At 45.8% G+C, this 22,929-nt stretch overlaps 1 protein-coding gene across 1 annotated transcript in view; it reads left to right on the plus strand.

Moving 5' to 3' along the window:
• ptprsa (protein tyrosine phosphatase receptor type Sa) overlaps window positions 1-22,929 on the plus strand; it is a 296,738-nt gene that overhangs the window by 227,969 nt on the left and 45,840 nt on the right. Inside the window, exons 16-23 of the mRNA XM_078285725.1 lie at window positions 8,017-8,610; window positions 9,661-9,755; window positions 10,144-10,394; window positions 11,269-11,356; window positions 13,029-13,241; window positions 13,917-14,083; window positions 16,154-16,269; window positions 22,314-22,361. Of these exons, the coding sequence (XP_078141851.1) occupies window positions 8,017-8,610; window positions 9,661-9,755; window positions 10,144-10,394; window positions 11,269-11,356; window positions 13,029-13,241; window positions 13,917-14,083; window positions 16,154-16,269; window positions 22,314-22,361 (1,572 nt within the window). The remainder of the gene's footprint in view (window positions 1-8,016; window positions 8,611-9,660; window positions 9,756-10,143; window positions 10,395-11,268; window positions 11,357-13,028; window positions 13,242-13,916; window positions 14,084-16,153; window positions 16,270-22,313; window positions 22,362-22,929) is intronic.

The raw sequence follows: 22,929 nt of genomic DNA on the forward strand, positions 1-22,929 counted from the left end.
TGGTCCTCCATTTACACCCACAATGTGGTGTATTTAATTGATTCAAAACGAGATATCCCCAATTTGAAAAAACAGACACTTATCAAACATTGATTGAAGTTAAGCACATTAGGGGTTACTATTAAAGGTATCAGTCATCTTAAGTCATTTACTCACAAAATAGTTATGTTTTTGAGTAGAGATTCATTTTTGACTGCAGCATTTTTCCAAAATGGATATATAGCGTTCACCCAGCATTGATGTTTGGCTTCAGTCAGGGCAGCATTTATCATTCGAATCACGTTCTGAACACTATCCACAGATTGCACATTAAATTTTTAGGGATCAAGAAAGTACTGTGAGATATTTAGAGGTTTTTCAGGCAGATTCTGACAGCTCGGGAACCCCTGTGGGGTCATTGGTTTGAGCTTTAAGGGTGAAATACTGGAGGCTAATGCCTGCACACTGCGAAGCCTTGTCTTTCTCTATTTTTCCCCTCGTTACCACCGGTGGGCACACCACTTTAACCGGAGCGCTTGAGCCTCTTTGGAAGCTAGCAGCTTAGCTACCGTGAACATGATCTAAACCTGTGAGGCTGGCTGCCGGAGAGTGTGAAAGCCTCCTTTGAGAGAATTTGAGGCGTCGGAGCCAAGATAGGAGCGTCCTTTTGTGTGAGCATCCATGCCAGTCGGCTCCAGGAGGCTTCAGAGAGCCAATATACACACAAAGACTGCAATAGGCGCACAAGCATTCTTACACACACACACACACACACATAGGTACACACACGTAGTCATGGGCACGCACGTTCACATACATTCCCGCAACCAAACACACACTCATACTCAGACATATACTATAGACACGCACATGTGCACACACACACACACACACACTCACATTCCCACACCCACGCATACACAGGCAGATTCGCCCACTCCTCCATGACAGCAGCGGATCCTGACAGGTGTGTCTATTGCAGGTGTCAGGGAGCGCGACGCTGCCAAAGGGGCCGAGTGAGCGCTGTCACTCTCCATCCTCCTGTCAGCGCCGCCTGACTGATATGCCAGTCTAGCGCACTCTGTCCGTCCCTCAGAGGGAAAGCTTCTCCTTTTTTATTATTGAAGTGCAGAGAAATGGCTCACGCCGCGGGGCCAAGATAAATAACAAAAAGGGGAAAGGTGCAGAGGAGGGGAGAAGAGAAGCCTCAGCGGCCTTTTCCAGAGATGAAGTGGTTCCCCCTCTTCCATTGAGGGATGCTGGGATGGCCTGGTGATCGGCAGGGTTTCCACTAGTCATGGAATTCCTGGAATATCATGGAATTTTTTGACTTGTGATCCAGGTAGGGAACTTCAAGGAATTAGATGAATTCTCTGGGGAGGTTAGGGTTAGGAATATCAGTGAATCTCACAAACGGGTCACTTCACAGGGAAATGCTAGAATGTATTTTAGGATTTGTTTTCAGATGTTTTTCTCCAAGCCATGTAGCCCTTTCTGAGCTGAAAAACAACATTAACAAACCAGGAAGGAATGGACTCTTTTTGAGAATGCCATGAAAGTGCTCTGACCTAGTTATTGGAAAGTCATGGAAAAGTCGTGGAATTTTATATTCGGCCCATGTTGGGAACCCAGGATTAGAGTGACCGTCCCGTATCGGAAAGTCACTGCCTTGATCCCCGCAACTGCCGGTGTGCGCTCAAAGTGTCCTTGAGTAAACGCCTACTTGCTCACTCATTGTAATTCACTCTGGTAAATGTAAAATTGTGCTGCCAGACCACTTTTGATGCCATCTTGCTCTATTGATAAGGCTGCAGCCAGTCAAAGCAGAGAACAAAAAGTCAATCTTGACCATGTACCTGACAGAATACAAAGCAAAGGAAAAAGCTAGAGTCTGTACACTGCAAGTTGTTCCCAAGGTGTATGAATTTATTAACACCGATACATGTGATGCTTCCAGCTCTGTGTTCTTCACCAGACAAGCTGTCTGATTTTGAGCTTCTCCCTGCAGCACAGACAAAACCACTCTTTCAAGTGTTTTACCCTTGTGCGCACTCACTCATACACCGGTGCACATTGGGAGTGTGACGCAAATAAATGCAATGTACTAGCACATGCATGCTTCTGCACATACACACTTGTAAAACACACACAAATGCACGCAACTTACACAACGGCTCTTAAAAACTTTTCGCAGACGAGCGTGCTCTTAAAGCGAACAAATGCCTCCAGAAAGAATGACGTTATCGCCTTGTTCTTTTCACAAAAGATAAAGGCCAGAGAAACTACATCAATACAGATGACATCACAAGAGAGAGAGTATGTTTTCATGCCACTTAAAAGACCCAGTCGATTCACATCAATGGCAAGGTCTTTTCATCTTGCAGACACTCCAGCAAGCCAACAAGCTTGGTATATGAGAAGGTATCAGAAAGAATCTTTCTCAGGATTTGGCAGGATTTGAAATCAAAGTAGGACTCCACACTTATTTGTTCGCCGCAGGTAAACAAGTCATTCTTTGGCTTGCACCGTCTCTGTTTACTGGGTGAAAGCAAGGCTTGAAAAATGCCTTGTTCTGATTTGCACTTTCCAAACTCCTCCTGAAGGGAACCAGTGCCCCCATGGTCGAGCGTACTTGAGGGGAACAAAAGCGACAGCAGAACGATAAGCCTTTATTGACTAAGAATCGTACGTGTACTTGCCGAGCAGTTGCTGGGGAAAACAACATTTTCGAGCAGAGCTTACAGTACTTATGAATTAAAACAAAGTGTGGAACTGTTCATACATGGATGATGCAAAGCATGCATCATGGCACACATGCCTAGCCCACAACCCTGGAGTCACTGCTCAAATCCAAGCTATTTGATTCCTTACCACAGAGCTACAAGAGGGTGCAGCTGTTCAGCATTACAAAACTTATAGTTCTTGTGTTTCAGTTTAACATAATTTACAGCACTCTCTTGTGCCTGAAAATGTTATCCTGCCATCCCATCTGACTCTGCTTGTCGCCTGGGCTGAAAGGAGCAGGAAGCATGGGGTTCAGACCGACCATCCTCTCCACCTTCTCCCTTCATAAAATGGAGGAAAGACCAGCCGGCTGCTTAGGAAGCATGAATGAACATTTCCCAGATAAAAGCAAAGACTCATCGGTTAAAAAAGCCACCGCACCCACTGGCATCAGACTTTTAAACAATGAGTAATTTGACGCTGCACTTTGCAACGTCACAAGTTTGCGGCCCCAAATGGCAGCGAAATGTAACTGAAATTTGAAGACATCAAAACCCAGAAATCCTTTAAGGGTGACGTCGGCAAACAAAATGTCTTCTTCTTAGTGTCTGGTGGAGGTGGAGGTGGAGGTGGAGGTGGAGGTGGAGGTGGTGAACTGGTTCAGCCGTCAGGTTTCTCCGGATGGAGCGCTCACTGGCTGCTGTTTAGGAGATTTTCCGCCAGTGTCCATTCCAGAATTTCATTTTGGCAAACAGGGTGAATCTACTGGGTCTCCGTTAGTGGCGATGGGACGCTCTTCTCTTCTGCAGTCCCACTTCATGGTTTAGGCTGATGAGATGGGTGCGTTTTCACATAAACGTCTTGCCTAGTGGTGCTTCAGAAAGTTGGAAAGCGTATTTGTGCCATTTCTAATCGTGTGATTTTAGAGATGGACAATCTGCATTATTCAGTAATTGTGTTGTGAGGCAGAGCTGAAATAGATACAAATGAAATCAGACAAACTGTTGGTGGACCGACACTGAGGACTGAAGCATCTTGCCCTTACAATCTCTACATACAAGTTTTCCTCCCACCGCCCCCCCACACAGCCCCTATTTGGGCTTTTTGCACCCTTAAAAAATATGTTGAATGATTTGTGTGTGTGTGTGTGTTACTCATTCCGATGCTGATTGCACACAGCCGACTTGTAACACCATCCCCCAACCCCCATCCCACTTCACATATTTATAACTTCCTGATTGTGATTTTAGTCCAACGAGAAAACATCAACATAATGTCTCTCTCTCTCTCTCTCTCTCTTCCTTTCTTCTTCTCTTCCTCCCTTCCGGTCAGTGACATGCCGGCTAAGTGGAACATTTGTTTCCTTAATAGCTCTTGCTCTCTAAATGAGCCTTGTGAATTTTGTAGCACATTTGACTGGGTACCTCCCAACCATCAAGTCCCCCCCCCACGATCCTCCGCCTCACACACACACACACACACACACACACACACACACACACACACACACACACACACCGTTTTCCACTATACTGAGCAGAAAACAAAAGAGGAGGAAAATGAAGATGGGAGAGCGATGACTTTGTCAAGACCTCTGCTGTCAAAAAAGGCTTCATGCTTCCTTTTGCCTGGACTTTTGCCTAATTCATTACAGGAGATTACAGAATTAGTTGTATATGTCCCCATAAGTGTGTGTGTGTGTGTGTGTGTGTGTGTGTGTGTGTGTGTCTGTGTATACATATACTATATACTGTATATATTAGCATAGAGGCAGTTTCAATTATATTTGCCCTCCACCGTTGGCTTGCTTTGTACTGCCCACTCCCTTTTTGAGATGGTTGATCCTTTGGTCTCCTATTTGAAGTGCCAAGGCCCTCTCCAAACGCACACACACACACACAGACACACACACACAGCCCACACATCAGCCCTACTTCATATATTGTACACCTCTCACTGTACTCCACTGCAGGTTCCAGCCACAGGTTAATCACTGGGAAACTTGAAGGTTATTCTTTTTCTATTTTCGAGGACGTGAGCACACACACACACACACACACACACACACACACACACACATTTATACACACATACACCCACAGCTCAGGACGTTAGTACTGGGGCAGGCAGATGATTAAGGAACTGCGTGCTTGTGTACCATGTGGAGGCGATGGGTTTGTTTGTATAGTGGTGTGTGTGTCGGTGTGAGCGCGCACGTGTCCGTTTGCTGTGCACAAGAAAGAGAGAGAGAGTGGAAATGAGAAGGAAACTTGATCGCCCCTCTCTCAATCAGGGCCGAGTGTGTGTCAACAGCGGGCCGTTAATACTGCGGCCTGATGGGAAACGTGCCTGGAGCCCCACTGGGAGGGATTGAACCAGGCTCGACCCTGAGAGGGACACAGAGAGAGGGAGGGTGTGTGTGTGTGTGTGTGTGTGTGTGTGTGTGTGTGTGTAGGTGGGTGGTGGTAGAAGGAGGTTGGGGGAGCAGAGAGAGAGAGAGAGAGAGAGAGCAGAATTCGAGATAAAGGGAGAGGAGGAAAGATATGAGGAGAAGGGGAGAGAATAAGGGAGATTGGGGGGCGAGAGAGATGAAAATAGAGGGGTTAGCAAGAGGAGAGGGGCAATCAAGGTGTCCGAGAACCCCAGAATCACTCGTGTACACACACACACACACACACACTTACACACACACTCATATCCCTGTTGTGCCCTCTTTGCAGCAGATTGCTCCTTGTCCCCTGTCACCTTCATCATTCCTCATTCACTCATTTTTCAGCCCCCCTTCCCTCCCCCCCCCCCCCCCCCCCATGCCCTCGTTCTCTCTCATCACCCTGTAACCCAACCCACCACACACACACACACACACACACACACACACACACACACACGTGCACGCTCAAAGCCAGGTAAGGTGAGTAGGAAACGGTTTCGATGCTATGTGGGTTGTAAGAGATAAATTCGGTAGGATGTTGCGTGCCATGATGTCATGTTTAAGTTTGAAGCGAAGCACACAAAAACCGATTCACACACACACACACACACACACACACACACACACACACACACAGAGTCACCACAGGATCATTATCTCCGATTCCATTTCCTTGATTAGCGGTGAGCGTGAAGGCAGAGCGGCCTTTTAAATGAGGCTGAGCTGAGCTACAGTTTGTTAGCCGGGGCGTATTAGGAGCATTCGTCTCACCCAACACTTAGCGCCCCCGCCTTTCCATTACCGGCAAAGGCTCAGTTGACTAGCAACCCCTCCCCTCACACACACACACACACACACACACACACCCATCCCAGCACTCCCACCGCCACCACTCCGCTCCCCCCACCAACAGCAATCTTCAGAAAGAAGACCATTAGCAAACGGAAATGAAGAATATGAGCAGAGGGACGGGACTGTGCAGAGTGGATTGCTTTGTGTGTGTGTGTGTGTGTGTTTATTACATGCACATAAGACTCGCATCTCTGCACACATGAACAGACACACACATTTACACGCGCGCACACACACACACACAGATAGTGTTCCAGTAAGAGGGAGTACTATGGCTCCAGACTAATGTTTAGCTTCTCCAGATTGGGTTCGGACCAGGCGAGAGGCCAAATAGCTCTCTGTGCAGCAGGAATGATGATGTACAGGCTGGAGCTGACCACACACCAGGGCCTATGCCATCACACACACATATGCATACACACACACGTACATACACATAGATACACACAAACATCCACACACGCAGACGAATGCACGCAAACACACAGCTAGTTAGATGGCTGTATCTGTAGGACTCGAATATAAGATACAATACACGTTTCAATACTGTTAATTGTCTCAAAGGAAATTCAGCTTGCAAGGCCAACATAGAAACACATTCGCTAGTTAAAAACATTCAAACACAGGTAAACAGTGTTTAGGAAGCTACTTTAAAGCTATCCGTTACGCAGCTATCCGTCCACATCTGCAGTGTCATGTAATACAAAACCACCAGACTACAAAAACACCACTGATTATGATGTTAACAAAAAATGTATTTTATTTGAAATAAAGTGCAAGCAGTGTTCGCTGTGTTTCTAATGGCCACACTCCACCAGCTGCCTGACAGAAACTAGTCAACAAATCGTAGAATGAAAAAATGCAATTCTCGTCTTCCCTTCTCTTTCTTTCCTTTCTTTTATAGCCAAAAATACTTGATAGTTGCAGTACTTAATTACACCTCAAAATGAACTCCTAAAAACACCATACTACTAACCTACTAATTTAAAACTGCAGTAGGTAAGTTTGAGGGAAAACAGTAAAATTCAGTCAGTCTGGTAACACCAAAATAATAAAATCATATCAGTGTGTGATTGAGTACATGTCTGTCTGCCTGTTAATGTGTGAGTGTGTGTGTGTGTGTGTTTGTAAGCTCCCTTATTTTTGCCAGTTATCTGCCCAGACAGCCTGCTCCTCCCTTGTATTTCGGAGGACGGGGACGTAGACGAGTGGGTCAGGATGGAATCACTTTACAGAGAGATGGGACTTTAGCGCGATTCAGCCACACTCATCCCTCACAAAGCTGCGACAGCAACTTGAGAACTAAAGGCTTCCCATAACTGCCGCTGCCTCCATCACACTGATGGGGCCTTTAAAGGAGAGTTAAGGTGAGACGTGTGTCATCCATAAGCGCCGCAAAACTGGGCCACTCTGAAGAATGGTGTCTGGACCCCGAGCATCATAGCTCATTTATTTTACAGGGAGAGACGACTCTCGAGGCTGAAAGAGAGGCACTTTTCCCCGCTGAAAGTTTTAGTGATGCTTTGCAGCCCAGAAATAATTTTGGTGGGAGCTTACATGTGTCATGAAATGGTAATGGGTACAACGATCACTCGAGAATTTAGAGGTTCTGACAAATCCTGCCGTCTCCATGCAACTGTGTCAATTTGAGGCCACCAGAGTGCAGGTTGGTCGATGTTAACTGATAGCTGAAAACAAAATATTTAAGTGTGGTTTCTGTGGTCTGTTTATTTACACTGTCCTTCCTGACCCTTTGGTCCAAGCTGTTTTTGTTGAAGTAAATATGAAAGGTTGTGAGGCAATTTATTTTTCTGTTGCAAAACTAGTGTTTCCGGTCCTCTAAGAAGCACTCATATTTTCCACAATAAAGCCAGCGCCTCTGGTTTCTGTTTAGCTTATTACTTATTGACATGTCTGGATGTACAGTACTAAAGCCTGTCATTTTAGAAATATACCAGGCCCTCGCCTGACCTCACTGGTAAAAATAGAGATGAATAAATGTATTTTTTAAAATCTCTCTACCTCTACAGTGCCTGGACCGCCCTACCTGTCAGTGGCTCAGGATTCGGAGGCGTCTGCTATGGTTCGCTGGGACCCCCCGGATCTGACCAATGGCATGGACTTGCAGGGTTATCGGCTGCAGTTCGGCCGGAAAGACGTCTCGCCCCTGGCCACGCTGGAGTTCGCCCCCCAGGAGCGGCAGTACTCCATAGGCAGCGTTCACCGGGGCGCCACCTACCTCTTTAAAATCTCGGCCAAGAGCAGGGGGGGCTTCGGAGAGGAGGCCGTGGTGGAACTCAGCGTGCCCGAGAACACGCCCGGGGGTTACCCTCAAATTAACGAGGGCTCCAACGTGACCTGCTGCTCGGTGCAGCTGTCCTGGTCTCCGCCGGTGCTGGCGGAGAGGAACGGGGCGATCACGGAGTACACGCTGGCCTACAAGGAGGCCGGTACCGGGGGAGCGCCCCGGGAGCTCCGCCTGCCCCCCAGCCTGTCCAGCTACGTGCTCAACAGCCTCAAACCCAACTCGGCGTACGACGTGAAAATACGCGCACACACCAGTGTAGGTCCAGGGCCCTACAGCCCGCCGATCCAGTATCGGACGGTGGCCTTTCACCCAACAGGTAGGGCTTGCCTGTTTCTCTCCCGACCCGGTGGGGGGGGTTGGATATAGCCTAAAAAAATCAACAGCAACACAAAAATGAGAACCGCCCTCCCCCCTCCTTCAACCACCTTCACTTCTCCACAAGAAAGAGAAAAGCTTGAGATTAAAAATGTTTGCCGTGGGATACTCACCTCACTAACCCAAACAAGGTAAAACCCAAGTCAGTAAGTTACAGTCAGTCAGTTTGAAAAAGAGGGGAGGAGCCTAGGAGTTCAAGGTAAGTGCCGGTTGGTCAGACACTCCTGTCAGTCATCCTTGCAGCCCTTTGCCAAGCACACTCACACAGCTAATGTCATCTCACACCCCCAGTTTTCCAAACAAGGTAGGACCTCAGTCAAACCCAGTCACTGCAAGAGTTTGTTTTTAGGCTATTCTAAGATGACAGAGAGCAGATTTTGTTTTTGTTTTATTTGGTTTTTGGTTTTGGGTTTGTTTTGAGAAACCCCTCCCTTCCTGATCCCTCCCCTCCCCGACTCCTCCTCCCCCCCTTCCCCTGTCCCACAATGGGACAGTTTGTGGCATGGCATCCCCCAGATGCACTGCTGAGGACTGTTGGCATGCTGTGTTTTGGGTCTGTCTCTTCGCCCGCCAGGCAGCGGCGTCGGCAGTGCCAACCCCGACTCCGTAGAAGCTCAGCAACAGTTGGCGCCCGGACCACGCGGGTCAGTTGTCCCCCGTCCCGTGGTCCTGGGTTTAAAGACAGCGGCGAGACGGGTTGGCACTACCCACGTTGGCTCGCCAGCGGGCGCTCCCTTGTGCTCCATGGGTTTGTCGTCCATGAGTCTTCCGTGCTGTGTGTCTTAACCAATGGCGTTGCCCTTCTCACAGCCAATCACAGCTCACCGCTCCACTCACTCTCCAACCCAGAGGAACGTTGCAGGGGAACAACTATATTTAAACAACAAATCTTTTTCTTTCTCTCTTTTCTCCCTACCTGTTCCACTCACTAAAGATACACTCTCTCTATTTTTTTTTCTTTTTTCTTCTTTTGCATTTGTCCACTCCACAGACGTTCCAAAGAACTTCACACTCAAGTGGGCCACCAAGACCACGGTGGTGCTTGCGTGGAAGTTTTCGGAAAGCAGGTCCCCATACAAATGCACGGTGAGTGGTAATCAAAGACAGTTTCAACTAATGCATTTCATCTGTTGTGTAATTTTAGCTTGTACTATGAAACAATTCCCACCCCCAAAATTAGTCCTTATGCAGCTGCTTTGCCCAAATAGAAAATGGTTCGATTTCATAATGCTGCTGTTTTTTAAATGTGTCTGCCCATATATCCTTGCACTAATTCACCCATCTATTCATCCATCCACTCATTCCCATCACACACACTCATCCACTCATCTAACCATCTAAATGCTCATCCATCCATAATTCCATCCACCCATTCACCCACCCACGCATCTATCGACCTACCGACCATCTATCCATTAATCCATCGATCCACTCACTCCTCTTATCAATTATCCATCCGTCCATCCATCTCCAGATTGAGTACAACCGTCAGAAGATGGACGTGGACGCCAGACAGATGCGGGTGCTGGTCACCGGCCTGAGGCCCAACACTACCTACGATTTCCGGGTGACGTGCCAGGAGAGCGTGGACGGCGGGCCGCGGCACCGCGTGGTGGCCAGGACCGCCCCCCTCATCCTGGTCAAGAAGCCCAAGCTGGACATCTACGCCGAGCACGACAACACGCTCACCATGTCCTTCCCGCCGGTGGACAGCAAGGACGTCAAGTGAGTAAAGTTATCTGAAAGAGGAGTTCTGCGAGTTCTCTCCCTCCGAGTTCTCTTTGAGGGTTGAGATATTTGGGTCTAAGTCTTGAGATTCCTGAGATCTGTTGGGATACAGGTTTAGATCTTGAGATGTCTGAGAGGTGTTGAAATGTGAGTTTAGGTCTTTAAATGTCTGAGACGTGCTGATCGTCTAAGGATAGAATGAGTGACGTCCTCTTTCCTTGCTATTCCTTAGCATTACGTTGTTGCTTCTTGCACTTGTTCCTTACTAGGCTCCTTGCTATTATTAAACTTCCCTTTTCTACTGTTGCACTTTAGAGATGGGACGATATGTTTATCTCACGATACGATTCGATACAACCATGACTCGATGTAATAAATAAAAGTTCAATGACAGCAAAGTCTGAATTGTGTTTATTTCTTTAGACACAAATCTTTCTAGCAATGGCATTGGCTTGCTAGAATGTAAACAACAATTTAAAAATGTCATTACAAAGTGCAGATAATGTAATTTGGTTGAAGAGCTTGTGAAACTGTGATGGTCAAACCGTCTCATTTGTGATTACTACAGCAGAATAAAACATTAATTACATCTACTATTTGGTGAATGCTTTCATACAAAGTGGGTTTTTATTTCTTCCATCCATCCTACTGAGCGTATATTTTTATGAGGCTGTTTCTACGTCTGCATTAACTCATTTCCTCAATTTCCTCTTTGGGTGTTTTTCCGGTGTCTTTAAAGTACATACATTTTTAACACTGGTGGGCCCCAGTGGGAGTTGAACACTCTCTAAGTGTGAGTAGCTTGCTCTGCCCATTGAGCTACTCAAGGCCACATGCTTTAAATTTATTTTTTATGGTGGTGTGTTTGCAGGAACTTCTATGTGGTTGTGGTGCCGCTGAAGAGGACCTCGGGGAGTGTCAAAAACCTGAAGAACCCCGATGAGATAGATGTGGAAGAGGTAGGATCCTCTAAAAACGACTATAAACCCCTATAAAATGGAGATGGGAAATGATTCTGGTGCACTGGAATTTACGGTTGAGTCTCTGTCACAGGAAGTGGTAACTTTATAACCTCAATCACACATCCTCCTCTCAATCATCCAAGTCATAGGCACTCACCCTAGGTCAGTAACACAATAAATAGTTACATTAGATCCTCTGCATTGGTAAATAGCTTCATGTACCAAAAGTTTACTGGTCAAAATCGATATTGCATTAGGTCGGCCACTAAAGATTTGCCTGTTCTCCAGTGCTTTTAACTGTCCTTAATTTTGCATAGTTCTGGTTTGTTTTTTGTTTTGCCTTTACCCTTTTCTTTAATTTTCTTTCTTCCACTTAATGTTTGTTTGTAATACTGCCTCTGTGCAGCACTTTGGCGCAACTGTGTTTTATAAATGAATTTTTTTTTACTTTGATTTGAATTCCGAATTAATTCACATTGAGGGGGGGGATTGCAAAGACTCACGCTGGTTTTAACAGTTGCGTGTTTCAGGCACATTACATTCCAAACACACTGTGTACCAGACACAGACACACACACACACACACACACACACACACCACAGACGTAAGTACATCTCAGCTATGCTAATTTATCCCCCCAAGCATGCAGAGGAGAGAATTACACAGTCAACTCCCTCTCTTCCCATAGCGCAGGGTCACCTTGAGCACCAGATCAACACCAGCCATCCCTATTGGATTTGGGATTACACACATTCTCTCTGCTCAGCGCCTGCCTCCGTCTGCAGTTTCTAAATTAATGGGTGGAGTTTGGCGGGGGGTTTGGTCCCTGGTTTATGATGGACTACTGCCAGACAGTCGGCAGCCTTTCGACTCTAAGGCGCAATCACACCTGTAGTTTGGTTTCTTTGGTCTGAACCAGAGTGGAAAAGTTTACTTTATTGCACTTTTGTATTTGGTTTGTTTAGGTTCAAACAAAAGCGAACCAGGGCTTGTAAACAAAAGTCACTTCACTATACCGTCTATCTCTAATCACTATGCACCGCTAATCCCTTAAAATAACCTTACATTTACATTAATTCACCCCTTAATTCATGCAAAATCCTGTTAAAAGTAATTCCTGTTAAGGGAGCTATTAATGGAGGAGACCCCATTGAAACCCCCTTAAACACCCCCTTAATGTTTGACTTTCTAATATAATGACAAATTCAGAGAGACAGGAACGTTCCCTTAATAACTCATTAATAACCCTGTAAACCATGCACAATCCTTTAATTACCAGTGCTATCAACCCATGAATAGATCCCTTAAAACCCATTATAGTAACCCTTACTTTTTTAAAATTAAGGACATTTCAGGGATAAAATTAAGGGGTTTGGTTTCGTAGTGAATGTCTTGATGTGTGTGGAATTCCTTGCATAGAGGAAAGTTATTGAAGATGATAATGATGAAAATATTTTGGGTTATTCTTTGTAACTTGATGTATCCTAGTTGAGATGGATGGATGGAACACATCATTGGATAGAATAATTGAATGCAGAAACAAACAACAACAAAAAATCAGTAAAGTAAAGTAAAGTTGCACCCTCTCGTCCCGTCCCGTCCCGTCCCGTCCCGTCCCGTCCCGTCCCGTCCCGTCCCGTCCCGTCCCGTCCCGTCCCGTCCCGTCAGCTGCTGCGGGAGGTGACCCCGAGGCGTCGCTCTCGGCGTCAGCTGGCCCAGCTGGACCAGAGGAAGCCATACGTGACGGCCTGCTTCAGGCAGCTGCCCTCCAGCTTCACGGTGGGGTCCGACCACCGCTACAGCACCTGCGAGAACAAGCCGCTCGAACCCGGACAGGAGTACGTCTTCTTCCTGCTGGCCGAGCTCAACGCCACAGCCGGGGTGAGTCGCTGTCCGGGACTAGCTCGGCCCGGTTCAACTCATTTCTGTTTGATTTCTTTTCATTGCATCGCATTCAGTAAATTGAGTTCAGCTTGTGTCCAAAAAATAGAAACAAAATCGCCTTCAACTCTTCATTTTAAGTCCAGTGGATTTTGTTTCTATTTTTTGGACATCTTACTACCTGGATGAGTGAAATTAATCTACACAGACTTAGTTCAGGTCACTTTTGCTCATTTCAGTTCATTTCAGTTCATTTCAGTTCATTTCAGTTCATCTCAATTCAATACAATTCAAATCAGTTTAATTCACTTCAGTTCAATCCAGTTCACTTCATTTCATCTCAGCTTAGTTCATTTCACTTCAATTCAGTTGATTAATTTCCATTCAGTTCAATTTAATTCAGATAATTTCAATTCAGTACAATTCAGTATAATTAAATTTAGTTCAATCCAGGTCATCCCAGCTCAGTTCAGTTAAGTTCCTTCAGTAAACAGGCATAAAAGACTAAAAACACCAAATACATATACACACACATACACATAGAAACAGTTAACTATACATAAAAACTATACATTAACCTTAGCAGAAACCGTAATCTCAATTTATCCGACATGCCATGCCGTAACCTGGTTTCTGTTTCCTGTACTGTAACCTCTCCCTGATTTTCCGGTGCAGAAAATGTTTGCGACCAGCCCGTTCACCGACACGGTGATGACGCCCGAGCTGGTGGTGGACCCGCTGCCGGTGGAGACGGGCGGCGACGGCCTCATCTGGGTGGTGGGCCCCGTCCTGGCCGTGGTCTTCATCATCTGCATTGTCATCGCCATCCTCCTTTACAAGAAGTGAGTCCACTTTGCAAATGTGGCTTTAATCGGGAATGCAGTCGCTCGTAAATGTTGTGTTTACATTTTAAAAATAACATGGTTCAACTTGGAACGATAAGAAAAAGCACATGGCATTCGTGGGTGCTTTGATTAAAAGCGTTTTACAGTATATAGTACATTGATATTTTGTATGGGTGGCTCCAGTGGGAATTGAACCCTTAACTTTGGCATTGTTAGTGCCTTGCTCCACCCACAGGAATACAGCTGCGTTTCATGTTTCGAGTGAAGTAGCGAAGATTTGCTGGAAATTGCAGTTTGTCTCGAACGGCAATACACAACGTAGATTTTCTTGTCATTTGAAGTTGAACCAGTTATTTGCAGTGTTACTGGGAAATGGGGCTGTTGGGAAATAATTGCATGTTAGGGAGCATGTTGAGGGAAGGGCGTATTTGGTATTCATAGCAGCATGAAATTCAAAGACCCAACAATATTGTTGCATGTAAATATGAAAATGCTATTCTTGCAAAAAGACGGGTGTGTGTGGAAGTGGGGGTGGGGGCGGGGTGGGGGGGGTGGGGGGGTGGAGAAAGGAGAGAGGAGGAGATTCTTTGAGATGCTGCTGAATAACAAAATCGAAGTCGATATCTTTGATTTAACTGATCAATAATAGTACCTGTATCAATTAAGAGCTGTTATATATATTTGAATAGCTATATTCCAAATGCTCCATATTGGTGTTTGAAAAATAAATAAATAAATCATTCAATAATGTTAAAATATAGATGTTTGAATCTGTAAAGGTGTTTCGTCAGCCAATCTCAGTCACTTAAGTCACTCTTTAAGTAGAACCATTACTTGGTTAAATTTTGTGCTATCAATAATTTTATGAGAGTGTGTGACCGTTTTTCAAATGGTGAATATCAAACTCTGCTTTTACTGTTTAAGGAATCTTAGAAGAAGCTCTATTCCTGTCACTAGTCTGAGTGAATGTAGTCTTCCTCAGTGTCCTGGGGCTTTGGGAGGGAAACAGTCAATATGTTCCCCTTGTTTTACAGTTAGTTGTAGTTTTCAGTCAAAGCCTCAGAGACTACAAGTCCCAGTAGAAGGGCGTTCCGGTGTTAGAGGTGTTAGAGGTCGCCCTGCTTACCGGGGCCGGTCCCTGAATTCTCTTAAGGGCGACACAGGTACAGCCTGCTCTGCTATCAGATGATCCCTGACTGTCTGACCTTGCCTTACCTGCGTCTTGGTGGTTAGGGAGAGTAACATCTCTCCTTGGATCTCTCTCTTTTCTCTCTCTCTCCTCTCTCTCTCTCTCTCTCTCCCCCTCACTCTCCCATTTTCCCCTCCATCTCTCCCTGGTGAATAGTGTTTCCCGGGTCTGCCCTTGGCCCTGACATTCCCCCTCCCCGCCCCTCCCGGCACCCTCGTGCATGCACACAAACACACACACACACACATAGACACACGCAGAAACATATGCACACTCCCACGCTTTGTTGAATACACACTTATATAGACTACACACACACACACACACACACACACGCATGCGCACACCTCCTTCAAATGCTGATGAGCTTTATCTGGCGGCTGCGAGTCCAGCGGCGACCCCTTTGAATTTTAAACTGCTCTCTATTGATTTCTCTCTCTTCTTGCCTCCCCCTCTCTCTTTCTCCTTGTGTGTTGTGTTTTTCCCCGTCTTTATATATTTATTTGACTCCTATTGCTTTCTCTGGAAACAGCAAACCTGACAGGTAAGGCTTAGCCTTACTTTATTGCATTTTACAAGGGAAGAGAAAATAACCTGTCTCAGCATAAAAGATGCCTTTAATTAGTTGTGGGGGGTTGAAGGAGAATCCGGCGCTAGATTCTCCTTCTCAACATCCTACTTCTTGATTTGGTTTGGATCGAGCGTCCTCGACCCGCTGAGCTGCCAGTCAGTTGTAGTTGTTGAAGAGCCGAGGGCCTTCGCTGGTGGGAATGGTGGCCATGTTGTTGGAGAAGACTCTCACTAAAAATTGTTTTTGTTGTCTATCTCCACTTCTTCCTCTTCCTCCTCCTCCTCCTCTTCCTCCTTTTCCACTCAAGCCGCAAAAGAAAAGAGTCAGAGCCACGCACAAAATGTCTGCTGAACAACGCAGACATCACGCCCCACCACCCCACAGACCCTGTGGAGATGAGACGCATCAACTTCCAGACTCCAGGTACAGCATGGACCCACAGCACTGAGCAGCACAGATGTTTCACTGTGTAACTGAACAACGGCATTGACTATAACATACTGTAGTTAGACTGATATATCAATTTGGATATACACCACCAGTCAAAAGTTTGGACACACCTGATTGAATGTTTTTCATTCTCTTAAAGCCATTTTGATCTAAAGGCTTCTGCTTAAATGCTTGAAATTAGTTTCTTAGACAAATAGAAATAGTGAAGTTGATCCTCTGTATGAATTTCTTTCCAAAGCCTTTGCCTTTCCATCAAGGCAAAGGGCGGCTACTTTAAATAATCTAAAATATAAGATATGTTTAAGACTTTTTTGGTCACTGCATAATTCCATTTGTGTTATTTCTTAGGTTTGATGTCTTTACTATTATTCTAAAATGTGAAGAATAGTAAAAATAGTGTGTCCAAACTTTTGACTGGTAGTGTATGTCAGGTCAATGTTGGCCTTTCAATAAAAATCTGATTTCGGCCAAACAATGTTTCCCATCCACTATATCAATCAATCAATCAATCAATCAATCAAAACATGATGGAGGTGAGGAGGTGATTTTACTCAGCCAGCTTCAGGTGCGGCAGCCTGTAAAACCTGCAGTGAAACCTGAGAATCTCATAAGCATGGAGATCAGTGGAGAGTTTCAGTGTCCCATGACGGTCTACATGCGGTTTCAGAGGCTTTTTCACCCTGCAAAGAATAAAATCCTGCAGGAGACACTGAATCCTTGTAATGTATTGGCATGACAATTGTCAAATTTTAAAAAATACAGTGTATCGTCTGTCGGCAGCTCCGGTCCAAAAATATCAGTATCGGCCTCATATCGGTCGAACCCTGGAGCATGTCACTGCTGGCGGGTAAAATCACATATCTGCAGAAAAGAATGTTTTCTCCTCCACACCTCTACAATAAATTATACAATCATACATTATACAATGGGATTTTAACAGGTTTCAAGGGCCCAAGGGTCATGAAACTCACTTTGCATGTAAATTACCACGGAAACTTTCCATTCAAGTAAGACAAAACACAAACCTGACAGCAGCGATGTAACTCATATGTGTAGTGAAGGCAATTTCTAACACCGGCACAAACACACACACACACACAGCCTACACACAGATACCCTCAACTGACTGCACACAAGTGATGCAACTCATAACGATGTTGATTTTAATTTACGCTGCTGCATACAAGATGTCCATGAAGTACTCCCATATCATTCTGTTTGACATAATGTGCCTTCATAACTACCTACCTGCCATATTTATGTTTTTACCATCTACCCATGTAACTATCAGGCATCGAATAACAATAGCCGGTATTGTTCGCTGAGAAATCTGACGTCTTTTTTGATGGGTTTGGGGTTTTTTTTTTGTGTCGGAAACATATCCTGCTCTGAGGTTCCCCAGAGTTTTTCCCTGCTTCCTCTTTTGTCTCACGTCGGCGCGTTGCTTTCCTTCTGGTGTTCATCCGCGCTAAAGCCCGGCGTTAACCGCAGAGCACATTTCAATCCCGCTTTCATTCTCTAAGGCTTCTCCAGCTAAGGCCTGTCTGACATTTTCCTCCTGCCTCCTCCTCAGCCCCGTCGTCTATCAGTCTGTCTTCCTGTCAGTCATTTAGCCTCTTGTGACTTTGGGTGCCGTCACACCCAGAGTTTGTTTTCTTTGGTCCAAATCGTATTGGAAAAGTTTACTTTAATGGATTTTTTGTATTCGGTTTGTTTAGGTTCAGACTGGCCAATGACAACCAAACCAGGGCCTGCAAACAAAAGTCACATGGACTCACAAGTAGTTTGTTTATTGGGCAGAGTTTTGGTAACTGGTCCTCCTGAGAGGTTCGAAGTTTTGGCGGCGGGGGAATCAAAACAAATCCAGTTCTCAGGACTTGATGGACTTGTCTGCACTCTTACCTTATCTGGAGTTCACCAGGAGGCATTTCACCTTATCTTTACCCCCGGTTCATTTTTCTTGGCTTTCCAAGCATTCCATGAACTGCTGGCTATCAGATGTCAACAGCCGTCTCTTTATACCCATGAAACCTTGTGTTATGGGGTCGGTTCGGATTACATTCTCACTTCTAACAGTTCCCTTGGAAGAAGACAGAGACTCACATTTTCAGGCGTCTTGGTGTGGTTATTTGGTGCCGCTCGAGTTCAAATGGCATTATTCTCACCTGGACAAACAAACCGAACTAAAGGAGTAAACACTCCAGAGTTCAAATACGCCGCACCAAACTGCAACGCATTACACCTCCCCCCCACCCCCCCACCCGCCCGCCAGCGCTCCCTCGTTTCCTTCCTCCCTCTCCTGCCTCTCGCCTTTCTGTCTCCTTTCTGATGTCTGTCAGCCATCCATCCATCTTCCATGGCCAATCTCCGCTCCATCAAAAGGCTCGCGTTTCAAAAACGGAGCCTCATCTCCGCCGCTGCCTCGGGAGCCCACGCTCGTCGTCTTGAGCCTGCGTCTTAGAAAAAAGCCTCCGACTCCCTTAACATTGGAGGAGAGTTGGTTTTCAATATGTTGGAGATACATACACGTACATGCACACGCACACACACACATATGCAGTTCCATTTGCTGTCCACCTCTTTATCCGGCTCGGTATTCAGAGCCTTATCGGCGGCTCTGTAATGACGAGGAGAGCCGGTTATAATGGCCATTCTTTCCATTTGTCTCTCTGACTTCCAGCGCTTTCCACCTCGCCCTCCACCGTCCTCCTCGCCTCCTTAAATAATAGAAAACCTTGTTACTCGCTCTCTCCCTTTTTACGTCCGCTCACCGATACATGCCCAGACTCTTCTTTATATATATGACAAGCATTCTCTTCCGACAGCCCCGCCGTTGTTCCGCGGAGTCAGGCGATGTCATTATCTCCGCACCCGGGGAATTTAATTTGAACGGACATTTTAGCCCAATTAAGCGCGGCGGTGAGCATTTGTGAACATCCCCATTAGCTAATAGCGGCCATTGTTCAAATGAGCATACTCCCAGTGCACTTATCCGAGGCCTCTCCAACCCAATGGAGCATATGCTGCGACGGCGATGTGTGCTCAGTGACCCCTTAGTGCCGCGTAACAATGAAATATGTTTTAGATTAGCTTTCCCATAGGCTAAGCTGGGATAATGTGCGAGAGAGAGAGAGAGAGCGTGTGTGCTTGAGCGTTTTGCGTTTTAAAGTCTGTAGGTCACGTGACCGTCTGCCAGTCATATCCCATGATTCCTCGGGGCACGGGCCGGCGCCTTTTTGTCATTATTTTCATTGGTGCCCGGGGTTTAATTGGCAAATGGGGCCAAACTAATGAAGCAGCACAACTCAGTGGATATCTACTGTCTGTCCCCATCCAAGCCCCCCTATAGCTATAAGTACCCTCTCTTTGTCTCTCTCTCTCTCTCTCTCTCTCTCTCTTCCTCTCTCTATATCTTACTCGCTCTCTCATTTTTTTTCTGTGGTCTGTTATCACTGTTTTCTTCTGTCTCTCTTCTCCTCCTCCTGCCTCTCCCTCTCTTTCTCTCATTTTTTTTCTATTCTGCCCAGAGATGTAGTGGTAAATAAAAAAGGCTGGTGAACTACTGTATGACCTCCAGTCGATGATCATCATCATGAGGCGAGCAGCCGAACAAAAATCAATAATATTTTCACATTATTTATTTTTTCCCCTTAAAAAGCACTATCCTCACATAACCTACATCAGTTTGATATTAATTACTCTGGTGTATACTATGAATTTACATAATTGAGATTTCCGTCAGCCTAAGAAGGTTGGGTAAACTCTATTCCCCCAAATAAAAACGCAGTTAAACTCTATTTCCCCAAAATAAAAAGGCAGGTAAAGTGAGTTTAGGTGAGTTTACCCTCCAGTACATCCCCGATTCTGTCATTTCTGTCTCTTTCTGCTGTCTCCGTCTATATTTCTCTCCATCTCCCCTCTCCATTACCTCTCATGCAGACAGGACTCAGCCCCAGAAATCTGTCACAAGTGATTTCCACATTGAAACATGTAAAAGTCGAGCGTTTTCTCACAGGCAACAAACCCACGGACGCCAGCCAATCGCTTGCATGCATCGGCAACTTGTTTCTCTAGATTACAACAACAACAACCGTGCCCTCCTCCTCACAGAGCTCTTGAAGCGCACACACACACTTACACACACACACACAGAACACACACACACACACACACACATAAACATAATCAGACATGCGTGCGCCTCCCTCCCGCTGTGATGAATGACGTCTGGAGACAGCGGATCAGAGCGCCCCCCGCCAGGTTTAATTAGTCATTGTCACAGATCAATTAGAGGGAGGGGGGGGGCGCTCGATGTCTTCATCTCCCTGCTCTCCATCGGCGCCATCGGCCTGACTTCCGCTTCTGCTTCTCATTACGACGAGACTCGCTCTGTCTCTCTCTCTCACGCGCGCGCTTCATCAAGTCAGCTTTTCACAACAGGGGAAGTCTGACCGGATGACCGCTGACGCACATAATAATAGAAATAATAATGTGTATTTATATAGCGCTTCTCCAGACAAAGTTACAAAGCTCTTCACAAAGGAGAACCTGGACGAGGAGGGTGAGGAAACAGATGTAGTGGAGGGTAAACCCACCGAAACTCAGTTTACCCACATTTTTAATTGCAGAATAGAGTTTACCTGCACTTTTAGGCTGACATAAATCTTAATCATGTAAGTTCATAGTATACGTCAGAGAAAGCAGTATCAAACTGATGTAAGTTATATGAAGATATGGTCTTCTAAGGGAAAAAGCAAAAAAAATAATGCGTTTCTGAAAATATAATTGATTTTTGTTTCTACTGGTGTTTATTTGATGATCACCGACTCGAGTCTAGCCACCTTTTTGTTGACTTTTTATTGATCATTGTGAGGAAATATCTGTTTTTGGGACCGGCCTTTTTTTTGGAGAAAAAGACAATGTTTCTTTTGGAGAAAGAAACTCCTTGGCTCATATTTCCTTTCCTGCCACTTCTCAATTATACTTGCTTCAGGACAAATTGGCTGTTGCGGGGATCGAAGCTGCTACCTTTCAGTGACGGGATGGGCTCTCTAACCGCTGGGCCGCCCTGTCGCCCCGCCCTATCTTTCAACCCTGGCAAAATTCATTTCCCTTCGCCAGAGGAGCAGGTTAACAGCCGTCCCATGAAACCACACCTTTTAGCCGCATGTCCAGCTGTGCCGCCCGTCGCCACAGATGGCTCCGTTCTGCCTGAACGGAGGCTGGAACTGGCCCGGGCGCAGCACCGCTGGCTGCGGCCTCAGAGGTCTTCTCCTCCGGAGCAGATAAGACTTTGAACCGTCGCGGCGCTCCTCGGCGCTCCGACTCCCATCAGCCCCGGCTCCGCAGCTGTCAGCCAAGTATGCGGACGCTTTTCCACACCTTTCACTCCCAATGCCTCAGCTTCAAGCCGCGGACAAAGGCGCCTTTCAGAGTTAATTTTCGGCAGGAAACATAAGCCGTTTTTTTCCCCTCTCCGTCTCGTTCTCGTTCCTCTCGGCGAGCCTCCTAACTGGTGTTTAGGAAAGCTCAGAGATAGCAAATCAATTTTCTTATCCCTGATCTCTATGACTGTTGACGCGGGGCTCGGCAGGACGGGTTTCTTGGCAGGGGCGGAGGAGGCCGACACCCGTGGCTAACCAGAGCGGTCCTGAGGAGGACCGTGGCACTGATTGGGATTTGGTACCGGAAGGGAAGGGAAGGGCCACTGTGGTGAAAATGTTTGCCCTACTTTCCCCTGTTTGTCTTGCAGTCTGGCTTCATATCTTTCACTCAGGCCACCGTGAGAAAGGCCTCAGTTATTTTGGGCAAACTGCTAGTGATGCCTACGAAAAAATACAACAGTGATGGTAAACTGTTGTTAAAGAATAGCATACTATTGCATCTATGTGTCTTATTTCTTGGCCTTTTATCATTTTGACCATTTTTATGGATTTTTTTTTTTCGTTGCCTTCTCTGTTAGCATTCCAGCCTTTTTTAAACCAGTTGTTTCCCCTTATGTTTGCTATTCTTTACAGATTCTGGTCTAAGCAGTCCTCAGAGTGAAGCTGATTTTGACTATGAAAGTTAGTCTCCTATGCATTTAGTTCCTGTGTTTGTCTTCCAGCTTTCTTTATTTGTCTTTTTTTTGATTTGCTAGCACTGCTCGCCCTCATTTACAAATACATAATTTGCATTTGTTTACTTTTTCCACATGATGCAGCAAAATTTCAGCACTAATTTGAATTTTTTTGTTGGTTTCTACTGGTAAACTGGGCTGTATTTTTCTTTTTTTCTTTTTTTCTTTTTTTTAACTTTGATTGGTTTGTCAGTCACGATGTTCACATGGGCTGTTGGCTGTGCATTAATCCACCATGCATAAATAACCTGTGATCACTTCTGCTGATGTAGAGATGGTTGGGGCTTTTTTTTTTGTTACAGGACTACAGTCTCTGCTATCCCTCCTTCCCCTCCTCCCCTTCCTCACCTCCTTGTTGTTCTCCCTCCTGCTCCTCCTCTTTCCTCCTCCTCCTCCTCCACCACCACCACCACTGCTCCATTTCCATTCTGAACTAACGGGGTCTTTTCTGCTCCCGGAGATAACGAGCAGAATTAATTAAAGCGGTGGCAAACAATGGCTCGACATTTGATCGC

The sequence above is a fragment of the Centroberyx gerrardi genome, chromosome 9, assembly GCF_048128805.1.
Source record: "Centroberyx gerrardi isolate f3 chromosome 9, fCenGer3.hap1.cur.20231027, whole genome shotgun sequence".
Classification (NCBI taxonomy): Eukaryota; Metazoa; Chordata; class Actinopteri; order Beryciformes; family Berycidae; genus Centroberyx; species Centroberyx gerrardi.